The 16,554-nt window shown below is 36.6% G+C and overlaps 1 protein-coding gene across 1 annotated transcript in view; it reads left to right on the top strand.

Annotated features, from left to right (window-relative positions):
* LOC116757527 (doublecortin domain-containing protein 1-like) overlaps positions 1-16,554 on the top strand; it is a 96,018-nt gene that overhangs the window by 39,642 nt on the left and 39,822 nt on the right. The window contains exons 4-6 of the mRNA XM_032639288.1: positions 4,996-5,265; positions 6,492-6,648; positions 7,109-7,271. Of these exons, the coding sequence (XP_032495179.1) occupies positions 4,996-5,265; positions 6,492-6,648; positions 7,109-7,271 (590 nt within the window). The remainder of the gene's footprint in view (positions 1-4,995; positions 5,266-6,491; positions 6,649-7,108; positions 7,272-16,554) is intronic.

Below are 16,554 nucleotides of genomic sequence, written 5' to 3'. Positions count from 1 at the left end.
CAAGACGAAAAGACAACCCTCAGAATGGGAGGAAATATTTGCAAATGAAGCAGCTGACAAAGGATTCATCTCCAAAACATACAAGCAACTCATGCAGCTCAATATCAAAAAAACAAACAACCCAATCCAAAAATGGGCAGAAGACCTAAACAGACATTTCTCCAAAGAAGATATACAGATTGCCAATAAACACATGAAAGAATGCTCAACATCATTAATCATTAGAGAAATGCAAATCAAAACTACAATAAGGTATCACCTCACACCAGTCAGAATGGCCATCATCAAAAAATCTACAAACAATAAATGCTGGAGAGGGTGTGGAGGAAAGGGAACCCTCTTGCTCTGTTGGTAGGAATGTAAATTGATAGAGCCACTATGGACAACAGTATGGAGGTTCCTTAAAAAACTAAAAATAGAACTACCATACAACCCAGCAATCCCATTACTGGGCGTATACCCTGAGAAGACCATAATTCAAAAAGAGACATGTACCGCAATGTTCATTGCAGCTCTATTTACAATAGCCAGGACATGGAAGCAACCTAAGTGTCCATCGACAGATGAATGGATAAAGAAGATGTGGCACATATATACAATGGAATATTACTCAGCCATAAAAAGAAACGAAATTGAGTTATTTGTAGTGAGGTGGATGGACCTAGAGACTGCCATACAGAGTGAAGTAAGTCAGAAAGAGAAAAACAAATACCGTATGCTAACACATATATATGGAATCTAAAAAAAAAGAAAATTGTCAGAAGAACCTAGGGGCCAGACAGGAATAAAGATGCAGACCTATGAGAGAATGGACTTGAGGATAAGGGGAGGGGGAAGGGTAAGCTGGGACAAAGTGAGAGAGTGGCATGGACATATATATACTACCAAATGCAAAATAGATAGCTAGTGGGAAGCAGCCGCATAGCACAGAGAGATCAGCTCGGTGCTTTGTGATCTCCTAGAGTGGTGGGATAGGGAGGGTAGCAGGGAGGGAGTTGCAAGAGGGAAGAGATATGGGGACATATATAGATGTATAACTGATTCACTTTGTTATAAAGCAGAAACACACCATTGTAAAGCAATTATACTCTAATAAAGATGTTTAAAAAAAAAAGTGAATGGCTAAAATTAAAATAACCAGAAGTATCAAAACAGCCTTTGAGTAGTGGGTTTTTTTTTAACATTTTATCTTTTTAATATAAAATAAACTTGCCTGGAAAACAGATTGTTAAACACATCTGGTAGTAATTTAAATTGTGTGATATGTTTAGTGAGGACTTTTTCAATCAATTAAATTTATAGTATCTCTGCTTATCTCAGTATAGGCCATGCAAGTTCCCTGCCAATTACATTTTCCTTTTTTGGGAGGCATCTGAGACCCATCTTACTCTAACTCCTCTGTACCTTATTATCCTGCTGTCCTATCCATAGTTTTTTGGCCACTGATGGGTACTTTCCCATCCACATGTTTGCCAGTGGCTTATGAAGTTGTCCAGCTTGAGAGTTCTATCCAACAGGGTGTCCTATATTGGGTAGTGATGAAATTAAACTTTCAGGGGAATTGAATGTATCATACAGAGAGAGTCTGCAGAAAGTCATGTGGTATAGAAATGGGGAGATACATAGAGGAAGTTAGCAGAAGCCATGAGGAAAGAGGAGGAGAACAGAGATAGGTTAGGCAATAAAATATACAAAGAGGAAGCAGATAGACACAGAAGGAGAGATGAGGTTATTAAGTCAAAAAACGGTCTAGAGTTGTTCATAAGTCACTAGTGTATCCTAGAGAGCAATAAATGGTCTTCTAATTCTCTTTGTGCTCTTCTAGAGTGGTTTTATCTCCTTTCTTAACTTTCTGTGTATCCTGTTATAAGCTCTATCACTTGAAACCCAAATGCCTGTTTATTCCTTACAAACTGAATGATCCCAACACCCTCATTTCCAGCATTAATTTAACAAACCATGTGTGTGAATTTAATTCCCATCTGGGACAAGTTAGCTTTGCCAAGTTCTGTGACCCTCCTCTCATGCACACAATGACTAGGAAACATATCAGTTGTTATAAGAAAGAACAGTTCCACAGTGTGTAAGAACTAGTGCACACCTGTCTTCAGTGTTGATAAAATAAATCAAAGTTGAAGACTAGGGACTTCCCTGGTGGCGCAGTGGTTAAGAATGTGCCTGCCAATGCAGGGGACACGGGTTCGATCCCCGGTCTGGGGAGATCCCACATGCCGCGGAGCAACTTAGCCTGTGCACCACAACTACTGAACCTGCGTTCTAGAGCCCGCGAGCCACAACTACTGAAGCCTGCACTCCTAGAACCCGTGCTCCGGGGCAAGAGAAGCCACCGCGATAAGAAGCCCGCGCACTGCAACGAAGACCCAACGCCACCAAAAAAAAAAAAAAAGCTGAAGACTAAAGATGGTGAAACAGTAGTGATTTTTTTTTTTTTTTTTTTTTTTTTATGCGTTACGCGGGCCTCTCACTGTTGTGGCCTCTCCCGTTGCGGAGGACAGGCTCCGGACGCGCAGGCTCAGCGGCCATGGCTCACGGGCCCAGCCGCTCCGCGGCATGTGGGATCTTCCCGGACCGGGGCACGAACCCGTGTCCCCTGCATCGGCAGGCAGACTCCCAACCACTGCGCCACCAGGGAAGCCCCAGTAGTGATTTTTTAACATGCAAAACTACCCTTTCTCCCCTTTTACATATAAATTACTAGAGAAAAATAAGTAATAAATACATATATGAAAGAACCATATAGTTTAATTCTTTTTACCATTTACCAGGTGAATCTCATATAATTTATTTTCCTAACCCTACCAGAATCACGTGGAGTTGGGAGGGATAGGTATGGATAGTTTCTCAAAAGGATGCAAGTGCTGTTACCATAATACAGGGGAAAGATATGCCAGCAGACAAAAATAATAGATAACCCTTATACAACTCAGTTGGAAAAAAAGCAAAATATGTTTGACAAAAATATTACATTCCAGTAAAATCTGTAAAGACCATATAGCAATCTGAAAAATCGTTGTAAAACAGTGTTAAGTAAAAAAGGCAAAGTATTAAAATAAAGGTATGATGTGGTTGAAGCTTTGGAATATGCAAAAATTAATAACCTTTTTGCATTGTGATGGTAGAATAATGGATTATTACATAAAATCATTAGTATATTTGTAAAAATATTTGACAGTAAACAAAATGCATTCATTAAAAAAGAAAGACACCTCATTCTACATTTAGTAGAGAATTCCTTTTCTTTCTTTACATGAGAATTTGCTTTCCAAGTAACTGTGTATAGGCACTGGGAGCTGATTATGAGATTTGTAGATCTTTCCTCCTGGCTTTACTGCTCTTCCCCAGGTTGAAGAGCTTGGTGACCATTTGCAGCTCTGTTGCTGTTGCTGCAGAAACACCACCACTGTGACATGACTGCTGCCATATACCACCACTCCCCACTGCCATCAATATCTGAGTACCTCAGGTAGTTTGCAGGGAGGTCCCACCTCAGCCAGAGCTAAAGTCCAGTGATCCATTCAAGATGCTGTTTGCCACAGTTACGAACCTGGGTGGATCCTCAGAATGTAGGGAAGGCCATTTCTCTCCTCAGTGCTATGCACAGTCCAGGGCAGACTGGGATAGAAACATGTGATGACAACAACAACAAAATACAACTGCTTGGATCCCAGTGTTTGAGCTCCATTGACCCGCTGTGTCAACTCTCATCCACATGCAACCATTTACCCTGTGGCACATAACTACCTTCCATTCTTTCAGAGGAAATAATAAACCATTTTACACCCTTGTGGACATAAAGAAGACAGGCCAGATGAAATAATTGTGATTATAATGAAATGTGTGGAAGAGAAAAATTTGGAGTAGGGGTTGTTCGTGCCAAGCTTTCCCCACTAAACATGTGTTATTTTGTAATTGTGTGGATGGGGAGTCCTTATAAGTCCTTACTTATAAGGACTATTGAGGAACTAGCAAAGTGGAAAGAGGCAGGTATGGTTGGTATAAAAGTGGCCCCAATTACAGTAATACATGGAAACTAACTATCCCCTATGGCTGATCCTCTACCCAACAGCTCAATATTCTCAAATATGTTTAAGCTTGTTTCATTTTATCATGCCAGCAATTCTACATTTTCCATCTTTCTGACTTGGTATTTGCATAGATTTACATATCATCCCAGGTCATGTGGTCCCCTGTTAAAGTACTTAGTTCATCTAAATACTGCTTTTTCAGCTTAAATACCAGGTAGGGTAATCAACTGTCCCAATTTGTCTGAGACTAAGGGAATTTTTGAGATGTGTGGCTTTAGTGCCAAAGCCAGGACAGTCCTGAGCAAACCAGGATGAGTTATCACCCAATCCCAGGTCTGCTGTAAAGACTTTACCAACTTTATTCCAACGCACAAAAGTTTGCCTTCAAGGAATTCTTTTTGCACTTAAGGTTAATATGCACCCAGCGTTCTAAGCAGTTTATTTAACATACATTCTCTCTTTATTAGGGGATAGTTTGCAAGTTTCTTGAGGGTAGGAGCCACATCTCTTTAATTTTTATATTTACTGATACTTAACAGAGTGCTAGTGTTTAATAAATCAATGTAAGAATTTTAAAATGTTACTTAACATTGCTTCAAGCATTACACAATTTTTCTTCTTTAGTTTCATTAAGTGATTAAATTTAATGGTTATGAATGTGGGTTTTATTTTAGGACATCTTGCTGTTCTGTTTCCCACCAAGTCAACTACTGATTATGTGACCACGGGCAAGTTAATTAGCCTCTCTGAGCCACAACTTTTTAAATCTGTAAAATGGGGATAAAAATAGTACCCACCTCCCAGGGATATTGTAAGGCCTAAGCAAAATACTGTCTAAGTGTGTAATGTTTTGTCTAGTACATAGCACACAACTAGTTATTATGTGGTAGCTGTTAATAAGTGATCACACATCAATTCACTGTATTCTTCCCTGCATTGTTTCTTTCAGAGAGTTTATGTCATCCCAGGCAAAAGCAGTTATTAAACCTACTGAAGATTATTTGCAGCCTCAGTTTGGCCCCAACAGACTTTTACATTCAGCGGCAGCATCAGAAGGGTCAGGACTTCAAGATTGCTCCACACATCAAACAGCATCAGATCATAGCCATGATGAAATATCAGACCCAGATAGCTACAAATCAAACAGTAAAAACAATTCTTTTTTTACATCAGCATCCAAGAGAAACAGACCTGTCAGTGCTCCAGTGGGTCAACTGAGGTAATCAAAGCCGTTCTCTGTTCTTTTTAACTGACTGTTGAAGCTTTTTCCTTTGAGAAGAATTTATAATGACTCAGTTGACTATTTCAAACATTAAAATGTAACACATCTCTAGAGTTTTGTTTCTGCTTTTGTTTTACTTTTTTCTTTGAAAGCACCTGAGTAGAATGTTGCTAATTACACTTGGGGAGAACATGAGATACACTTGAACGCGGATAATATGAAACTCTGAAAGGAATATTTGAAGCAGAATCAGGCTAAGACCATGAAATACCTTGGTTTACCAGATATTTGTGTAAAAGTAGAAATGCATACTTTTGATATTTAACCAATATTTGAAATAAAATCAAATTGAAATGAACTTTAAAACCATTTTGTGTATGTTTTCACATCAAGATTGTTATCATAAACTGTTAACTTAAGTTTATGGATAGAAGAAAATGTTGATAAAAATAAAAATTAAACTAAGAAACTGATATTCACATTATTTTCATATGTTCAAATAGGTGGATATATCGTTGTTTTAATTTATCTCACATTTTTACTTTAAAATGTTTACTTTGCTGCTGTGGCATTAGGAGTTACCAGGGTTAGCTAGAGAACTCTTAAGTAAAAAGTATGACATGTTAGTCATTTACATGTACTTTTGCTGAGAAAAATAATACGGATTGAAACTGGTTTTGACTGAAAACAAAACTTAGAAATCTTCTCTTACTGCCCCCAAGCAATTTGAAATGAAAGCAATAAAATTGACTTCAGAATGAAAAGTTTAGTATGATGTATTTGAATTTCAAATCTTTAAAAAAAAAATCAAAGAACTTTGATAAACATGAAAACTTAAGGGAAAATCTTAGCCATTTACTATTTCATGATGATAAGACCGTATTACTATTTTTTTTGCTTTCTGTTAGAATATAACATATATATGTATAATCTTTAAAAATGAGTGTTGTGATGTTTTATTAGTAAAATGATTTAAATGGTTTATTCTGAGATATGTGTTTTACATGAACAGTTTTGGCAAACTTATCATGTATTAAATATTTTTAAATATTTAAGTATATATGGGCAATCTTATCCTATAAAAAGGTGTTTTGGGTTTTTTTTTGAGGAATATTTAGGAGCAATCGTTAGTGCTTATATCAGTAGAAAATACCCAGGGTAATATTTACTTAAATATTTTTACTAATCAACGTACACAAACTGTTGTGTGTTTTTTTCTTCAGAGTTGCAGAGTTCTCTTCTTTAAAATTTAAGTTGGACCAGGATTGGCATAGATTGTCTCAAAGATACAAACTTCAACCCAGAGTGATTAGAGTAACAGCTTACAAAAATGGATCTAGAACAGTTTTTGCCAAAGTTACTGTACCAACCATCACCTTGGTAACTGGTGTCCAAAAGTTTTCAGTGATTTATTTCTTCCCTTATTCTCTTTATCTGTGAAAAGTGAGAAAGATGACATTTATTGTTTAAAATTTTCTGTATCTGTAAATTGCTTATATGTATACACATAGACCTCACAGGCATTTCATTCCTTTTTTTATCAATATATAAGTAGTATATTTAATTAAACAGATACAATGGCTTTATATCTCTATAGCATTGTTAAAATGATGGAAGTTCAAGGACTAGAATTTGAGAATCAAATATTCTCAGTGTTGTGATTAACCTATTTGTATATTTTCAACTGCTACAAAATAACCATATTGGCGGAGTTATTGAGTTACTTAACTTGGCAAGTGGCTCAGTGGGTTTCTATTTGATCATTGCGTCTTTTGTTTAGCAGAAATGTGTTACTTTCTTTGTTGTCAATCCCTTTCTCTTACCTCTTGCTTTCTGTTAGTTGCTGGAGGAGTGCACGGAAAAGCTGAATCTGAACATGGCTGCACTACGAGTATTCTTGGCAGACGGCACTGAAGCCCTCGAACCCGAAGACATACCCTGTGAAGCCGATGTTTATGTTTCAACGGGAGAGCCCTTTTTAGATCCATTCAAAAAAATTAAAGGTAAAAAAAAAAAAACAACAACACCCTACCCCCCCCCACAGTAAGTTGCTTAAGGGGTGCAATTAAAAAATGATTTTCATTCTGTCTTTTTTGCATGGTTTAACAAAACTAATGTTTACGCATTTACAGCTCAGTAAGAGGATAATGTGCTTAATGAAAGAAAAATCCACTGACAGCCACGTTTATTGCCCTTCATTAGCATTGGTGCTTAATTTAATATAGATCTGAATAGACATTAGGGAGCCTGCAGGAGGTTAAATGGTGAAAATATAATAAATTAAATCAGAGATTATTGAATTTACTGTTTAGTTTCTGTGACACTCAACAGACGTAATTCATTAGACTTATTCTCTCAGAAAATAGTTCAAAGTTTCAAGTATCATTTATTCATTTACACTCTTGGTCTTTTTTCAGATGGCATTAACATAATTTTGAAAATGTGGCCAGTAATGAACATATAATTCTTATATACATGTGATTTTCCAAATGAAATTTTTCATAAAATAAATGCTACAGCTTGACTTTTAACCTTGAAATGTATATATATTTTACATTTACAAAATATGAATATGTATATTTTAGACACACTTGTAGGTAAGGTCTTTTTTAAAAGTCCATTGTTTCTAACATTTCAGAAATGTGGAGATTTTCTAAAATTTAAAAAAAAATTTTTTTCAGTGGGAAAGAATCTGTTTTAAGAGAGAAATAAAAGTACCACTGTCTAAGAATATTCTTCTAAGCGTGTCATACCCAGGGTCTGTTATCAAGTGCTGTATATGGTAATCACATTTAAATGACATAAGAACTTGGCCATACAAATTCAGTGTATCTAACTGCTGTATTCCCCTCTGCTTTTTATACCTTATTAGAAGTATTCTTTTTTTTTCCTGCAACTGCTGTAAAGCCAGTGAACCAAAGGCAAGTCTAGGCAGTAATTGCATAAGTAGAAAAAATGTAATTCTGAAGTTCATTACAGATGAAGTGATGAAAATTCTTCTTCTATTAATGTTATTATATAAAATGATACTAGGATTTCTATCTCTTTAAGAATACTTGATCATTAGGAAATAATTTCTTGAATTCATTAGAAAGTTCAAGGTAATTTGGTCCTTGTAAAGAAACTTGTTGCTACAATACACAATGAGAATTACCTATGCAGTAGTGTAGACCCATATATTTTTCAAATTTTGCTTTAACTTTAAAATATGGCTGCCTTTATTTTGTATTCAGTGAATCATCTGCTTGTATAAAAGCATGAGTCTTTGTGGGTAAATGTTTCTGTGACTTTTTTATATGCAGATATATATGTAATAAATGCTTCCTTAAGATCCTCATTTATTTTTATTATCAGAAGTACTTGCCGTTCTTATGATTATGGTATTTTGCAAGAGATATATAAAAATTATTTATAGCTAAGCTTCTTAGAAGATCTGGACATGAATGCCTAAAATAACAATGTCACACACATGACTAAGCTTGGTGGATGATTTTTAAATGTACAAACTAATTTCCTCCTACTTTTTGTTTTCTCTTTTATCCTTTTAAAGCCAAGTCTAGAACAAAAAACTTCTCTGCTTTGTCTGCGTATCTTTGGCTGTGTTTCACTGTGACATGCACTGCTGTTCTTTTAGCACCAAAATGTTGGCACACACTCCTGAAAATTTCACACCATCTCTTGCTGGATCAGCAAGCTTAACCCACCAAAATCTGGTGTTGTGCAATGGTTTTTGACTGATAATCAATCTTTATGCTGCTCGACAGTTGTTGCTGGGACACGGAGTAGAGCAGGTGGCAGATGTGCCTCGTCTTTTGAGAAAAGAAATTGTAGGTGAGCTTGGATACAGACTAGCATATCACATGTCCGTTAAAAAGACTTAAGTATAATGGGGAAAAAGCCACTTGCCTAAGTTAAGCTCATAGATAAGCCTATAAGCCTAAAAATTGATACTTGGTTTCTTTCAGAACAAGAATATAAACACCAATAATTTATTATACATATATTAAATAATAATTTGTTTCATATATGTAATTTATCATATATATGTATATAATTTGAGAGGGGTGTGGGGAGATTTCATATATGTATACCGCCTACACATTCACTTTTTCAAATCAGGTTAAAATTACCTTTCTTGCATGAGTTTCATAGATAATCGATAATTTGCCAACTTGTTGTCATGAGTTTACCATAAAAATAAAACATGCATGAGTAGCTTTGAAAGTGGTAGATAAATTTAGAGTAAGGAGGCATTCTCAGAAGTTGGAAAATTCTATTTTCTTAAGGTAAATTGGAAGAAAACACCTGGCAGAATTTGGTGTTACTGTTGTATCTTTCCAAATGAGCATGAATATTTTATGTACAACTCACCAACAAGCATTAGAGTCAGTAACTGGTCATTATTTTAATATACTGATTTTCATTCATTCAACAAACATTCATTGAGAGTCTACTATGTGCCAGGTACGAGGCCAGATCAGAGACAGATAAAAAAAAGGGACTCATAGTCTGATTTCTTTTTTTGTCATTATCCCTTCATCTATGATTTTAAATTAAAAAAAATTTTTAAACCGAATGCATTGGGCCCTCCAAAGGAAAATTCATTTTATTTCTAGCACAGGAAAGCCAAATAAATCTATGTATATTTTGGCAATTATATTTCCATACTTCATTATTTTCTTATTCTTTAGAAAAATAGTGTAGATAGTGAAGATTGCCTTAGAATTATTTCCAGATTTACTAAGGTAGAAAGAGACCTGCAGAACATCTCTGAGTTTTGAAATATTTTACCACCCCTTTTGAGCATCACTGTTGACAACCAGTGGCACCGGATTTAATAGAAAGCTGGAGAGCTATTCATCACATACCTCCAAACACAGAGCTTTCATATAGAGGTCAAGCCAAGGTCAAGACTGACATGAAGCATTCCCTGTTGAAATGCAATATTAGAATAATTCTTACATTTGAAGTTGAACACCTAAACAGAAAGATTAATTGTGTGTGGGAAAAACAGAAAGAATTTTTATGAAGACATTTGATGAAGATCAACTGTCTTATTAAGTCTTGTAATTCTGCCATTTGAAGATTCTGAAATTTATTAATTATTCCTCTAGAACTGTGAAGATGTAGTTAATGAGTTGTTTGAAAAGGCATTTTTAAAGTTTTCAGATTCATGGGCATACAGTTTAGGTTTTATTCACAGTGTCCTGGATCTTCTGCTTAATAGTGGCACAGTAAAAATTCTTGCATCAGATTCATGGGGTTCATAGAGCTCAGCTCCTTTATAACTGCTAGGAGCTGTAGGCAATGCAAACCTAGCATAAGAAATGGTTCATGCTCTGCAGTAGCTTAAATGTCTTAAAAAAGATGAGGGAAAAAATCTGTTTGGGCCTAATTCATTCGGTCCAAGTTTCACTGTGTATGGAGTTCTGATTGTTTATTTTTATTCATTTATTGTTTTTAGTTTTGTATTTTCATTCTTTCCTGTATATCCTATTCTACTGTTTGGCTTTCAGTGTTATCATTTATAGTGATTCATTTCAGTCCTGAGTTTTGTTAACCAGAAGTGAAACTGAGTATTACGAATAGGATTTTACGTCTTTTATATACTGTATTGTGAAGATGTAGTCACAGAAAAAAAAAATCCATGAAAAGAGCTCTTGATACTACACCTAAGATCTAAATTTAAACCTAGAGATTTCTGCTAACTGCCATGTGATCTACAAAATGAAATAATTTGCTGTGACAGCTAGTGATAGACAAGAATATGTGTGAGCACATTTAAAATAGGCCATCTTTTCATGTAGAAGTAAATGTCAGTGAAATGATGGATTCTCATCATTTTAATTATTGATGATTTGGAAATATTTCAATTCCACAGCATACAAGACACATTCTAAATAGCAGCATAACACTTTTTCTCATATCTGCATCAGTAATGAAATGTTCTGTCATATTTTGTTTTTCAAAAAATGCATTAGTTTAATGAACCTGGATTCATGCATTATATTCTGTTCCATTATATGTCTCCTGAATTTGTCGACTTTTAAATGGTTGTGTTACAAGCACAAGTTTCAAGAAGTGATCCACTACCCACATCACACTTGCTATTCTTGCTGCTGGATCTCAAGGCAATGCTACAGTGCTGTCTACATCGATGGCTGCATTAGTCCTGCTAAAGCTAATACTGGGCTTTGTGATGTTCACCCATAGCGTGACCACTACTTAACTTGGGCAGCTGCAACAGGAGTTAGAGTGGGTGTTCCCAAATTCTCTATTATCATTTTGTTTGTATAGTATAGGTATTAGGTGAGGTTGTCAGTCCACCTCCTCTCCCACTTAGCTGCATATACCAAAAGCAGGAAAATGATATTATGCAGAGAAAAAAAGAAAAAAAACCCACTTCTGAGAGAGCACATGATTCTTTTATCTATTTCTACAAGTGAGGGTAAAACTATAGACGTATATTTTATATATTTCCCTATTTCAAAAGTTTTAAACCTATAAATGTGTACAGTATCCTTACTATATAAACAGATGTGGGTCTGAAGACATTGCAAGAGATGGATGGCCCCCCCGCACCGAAAAGAATCCTTAGCCAGTAGGAAAATTTAGAGCAAGCATATGGCAACATCTCATACTGTCAAAATAACAAATCATTGAGAAACATCTAAATTCTTGACATATCCATGAATTGTTGAATTGTATATATTGTATATATGCACACAGAGGCTACACTTGTTTAATGAAGATGCCTGCAAACCTATAACTGTCCTGATAATTTGAATACTTTCTGCATGCCATGCACTCAGCATGTGCTTAAAGTGTATTATACTTTCTCCTTACAACCCCTGAGTCAGTGCTACAAGTCCACAGTCTCTTATATGCAATTCTAAAATCCAAAATTGCAGATGACCAAACAATTTTTTCATAACTCATTTAATAGCAGGACCTTATTTGGTATAACCAATAGATTGTTTTGAAGAAAAATAATTAATGTGTTTGATTATGGGCTGCTCTCCTAGACCTTGCTGGGCACATTACATAATATTTGATATATGTAACATATTAACATTTTTGAAATTCAAAAATTTCTACTTATGGAATCATATCTGACCTTAAGGGTTTTGGATATGGTCTTTCTGTCATAGCTGCAAAGAAATCTGATAAATTTTAATTCTCACTAGGATATTAACTCAGAAGGGTTATAAATGCTGTCTTTATCACCTTGAGTTGTTTGCTACATGGGTAAAAGTGGACAGAGAGAACATCTCCCTGACTAGAGCTGAGAGAGTGAGTGGAAGGCAATAAAAAAAAAAAATATATGGTTCCGTCTAAGGAGACAGAGGAATAGTTAAAGAGAGACCATTCATTCATTCAGTCATTTCCTCAAGTAGTGTTTATTGAATCCCTACAGTATGCCAGGATATGGTGTGAACAAGACAGAGGTCTTGTGGAACTCTGGTTCTAATAAGGTGGAAGAAGCAATAGACATAAACATATAGAGAACTAAATAAGTTATTTATTGACAGTGTTAAGTGTTATAAAGGCAATAAAAAGGGTAGTATCACAAGAATAAATGATGTCATGGAAACAAAAGGAGGGAATTTAAAATCTGAACCAGGCGTTTGCAGTAACCTTTTTAAATGAAATCTCTTAGGCAGTTGTCTACCTACCCTGCTTGCTACTTTACCTGAGAATTCATTTATATAGTCTATACGTACTCTTTCAGCGTTTTGCCTTCCAAACCATTCGTTTTTGAAGCTTTCAGATATCTGTTAGGAGAGACATGAGAAATGCATTATTATTTAGTGGGAATAACACTCGACTTGAAGTCTAATGGTATTGCAAGAGTCTAGTCCCCGTTATATGACCTTGGGCAGATTGGTCTGCATGTCATTATCCTTACCTGTATAATAGAGGTAATATCTAAAAGGATTATTGGATAGTGTCTTAATTTTCTAAAAAAACGATAAATTATTTGAAAATTAAATGTTTATAAATCCGTCATCAAAATAGAACACAGAGAATAGCATTTCATACACATAACTAAAGTTCCAAATGCTGTTAAGATCCCAAGGCAGGGCTTCCCTGGTGGCCCAGTGGTTAAGAATCTGCCTGCCAATGCAGGGGACACGGGTTTGAGCCCTGGTCCGGGAAGAGCCCACATGCCGCGGAACAACTAAGCCCGTGCACCACAACTACTGAGCCTGTGTTCTAGAGCCCACGAGCCACAACTACTGAGCCCGTGTGCCACAACTACTGAGGCCCGCACATCTAGAGCCCGTGCTCCGCAACAAAAGAAGCCACCACAATGGGAAGCCCACGCACCGCAATGAAGAGTAGCCCCTGCTCACTGCAACTGTAAAGCCCGCACGCAGCAACGAAGACCCAACACAGCCAAAAATAAATAAATAAATTTATTTATCTTTAAAAAGATGCATATCAAAGGAATATTTTCAATGAGCCCAGACTCTTGCATCTTCCCATACATAGAAAAACACACACACACAAAAAAATCCCAAGGCTATTAATCAGAACCTTGTGTCCACTGTTACCTTCCCAGAATAGCTGCCTGGGTTTGGGAAAACAGCAACAACAACACAATAATTTGTCTCTACTTTTTTATCACTGCCAGGGAAGCAAACTACTCTATGAACCTGGGCAAGTCACTTAACCTCTCTTAGCCTCATTTTCCTCATCCATAAATTGAGCCCAATAGTGTAGCTATGAGGAGTAAATAAGACGATGTATGTAAGAAGGCTGCTGTATATGTGTCTAAAACATTGTATTTGCACATGTTCTTTATCTATTTTCCTTCTTTTGCTCCAGCTCTTGCTCAACACGTTTCCATCAGTTTTGCATACATGAAAGTACCTGGTTTTACTACCAAAGGTATTTGCTAGGTCCGAGATCTTAAAATACATACAACCAAATTAAAATCCCTACCAAGCACTTGTGTTACAGCATGATATGGGAATCTGAGTTAAAGCCTTGGGAGTCTCACTATATTGTACTTTTTGCCTTGAGAATTTTTCTGGGGTGTAAGTCAAAATCAAGTCCTTTTAGAAAAGGAGCCCCAATTGGCCTTGCTCTGCTCAATTCCAAGAGTGGTATTTTAAAATATGTTTATGACCCAAGGCGAGCCTTAACTTTAAGCTGCCATAACTTATTTCAAGAAAGTTCACAGAAAAGTTCAAGGAAAGGGTGACAACATTTTGATTGGCACAATAGATGGGATGTTTGTAATTTTAATCAAATTTAAATTGAAGACATACTTCAAATGATATGTCAGACTAGTGTTACTGAGTTAAAATCTAATGACAACCACTGTCATTATGAGTTAAGTATAGCCATCATGCCTATAGCAATAAATGATGACACTTAAGAACATGTAGAAACAAAGAACGCAAGTATTTAGAGAAAAGGGAGTGACGAGAAACTCAGTTGAACACAGGAATGTGACCTGGATTTAGTCTATTTACCAAACATAGAAGCAATTGTATTTTGAGCAGATGATATAATTGAATATAGCAGTATGTTTTCTTACTGTCAGAGCATTTATATTTTATAAACTCGTCTTGCACCCATGAAATGATGTGCTTGTTCACATTTAATGTCATTATCTATACTTACTTGACAGAGCATTAATGTATTTTCAAGTTTATTGCCCAACTACAAGAGAATGAATTTTTAAAAATAAGATTTTTAATAAGCTCATGGATTTGAAGTTGCAAGTTTGCTGTTTTTATTCTGGTGACAGAATAAGGCAGTATTCTCTTTGCCTTGCACATGCAAAATGGAAAATTACAATGTGGGGAGCACTCAGGTTTATTTAATTTCTTGGCAGGTATTGGCTTTCATTAAAGTAGACTGAGAAAATGTGGTGATATTGTAGATAGACCTTCTAATGCTAGAACATGCTTTATTTTTTTCATGATTTGGTTATAAACAAAACCAGGAAAATAAAATAGGTTGTGGGTTCTTCAAAATAAAGTACATCCTATGGTTGGGGCATAATATTCTCTGAGTGTTGCAAGAGAGTAAGTGTATGAACATGAACAGTCAAGGGGACTTGACTGGGATGTAGCCCTTTGGGGAAGTTTTTCCCAAGGTTATGACAGACCTTCACTAGAACTTCACTAGAGTGCAGGCCTCACCCCTATCCTCACCCAGTGGGCTCTTAACTTTCTAGAGAGAAACACTGGGACGGGTCTGGTCATGATGCTTTGGAACCCACTAGGTGTGGCTAGCAAGTTTAAAGGAGGGCATGAGATGATAAAGTGAGACTAGGACCCCTTCTTTGACAGTTGTGTAGGGACAGAGAATTTGCTGAGAGTACTGTCAACAAGGGGGAGATTGAGGAACTCTCCAAAGGGGAACTCCAGGGCTCCTGCTTTCGAGCTTCGTGAATGGATTGACATTGTATTTGGTCCTACTTTCTGCGGAAGCTCCCACTAGTAAGGATAAGCTCATTCTCAGTGTACCCTTTTGTGACCATCAGATTTATAATCATTGGCGAAGTAAACATCTGTTTTCCCCTCTAAACCAAGTTCCTTAGGGCATAAACCATGGCTGCCTTGTTCACCATCATTTTTTGGCACGGGGCCTGGCACTTAATAGTTGCTCAGTAAATGTTGTTCAGTGATTGAATGACGGACCAAATAGGTACCATGATGAACCATCCATATTCCAGTGAGGTGGTGGTGGGAGGGGAGGGTAAAGACCTCATTAGAGCAGACTGCCTGGCTGCAAACAGTGAGTGGACATTTAGAAGGAGTATATTAAAAATCCCCTATCCCAAATTCATATGTAGATTTGTGAATGTTCCCGTTTGGCAGGGGGCCAGAGTAAGCCAGCCCAAGAATAATTACATGGCAGAGAGGCTAATGGTTATGCTAATGATTGTCTGAGACGAGACAATGGTCCAAAGTGGAGTGCTGGGATAAATTATTCTCCCAGGAACCTATAGATCTGTGATTTTCAGTCTTCCCACATCCTCTCAGGAATGCCCTTTTTTACCCATTCTCTACCCTCAATCTTTTTTTCTTTTGGTGGTTGGGGAGGTGGGGGGAGGCTTTCTTCTTCATTTAACACTTCCCTTTGTATTTCTCATAGTACCTTGCATACAGTAGGTGCTTATTAACTACTATTGAAAGTAAGGAAGTAAGAAAGAGGAGACGGGGTGACCTTTGGGAAGGTTTCGGGCCACTGCTCCCTGTCGTGCCCAGCTGAAGGAGGCTCAGTAGTTGTGGTGCACGGTCTTAGTTGCTCCGCAGCATGTGG

Source organism: Phocoena sinus, chromosome 8 (genome assembly GCF_008692025.1).
Source record: "Phocoena sinus isolate mPhoSin1 chromosome 8, mPhoSin1.pri, whole genome shotgun sequence".
In the NCBI taxonomy this organism is placed as follows: domain Eukaryota; kingdom Metazoa; phylum Chordata; class Mammalia; order Artiodactyla; family Phocoenidae; genus Phocoena; species Phocoena sinus.
The sequence above is the reverse complement of the archived record's forward strand: the minus strand, read 5'-3'. Positions and strand labels throughout refer to the sequence as shown.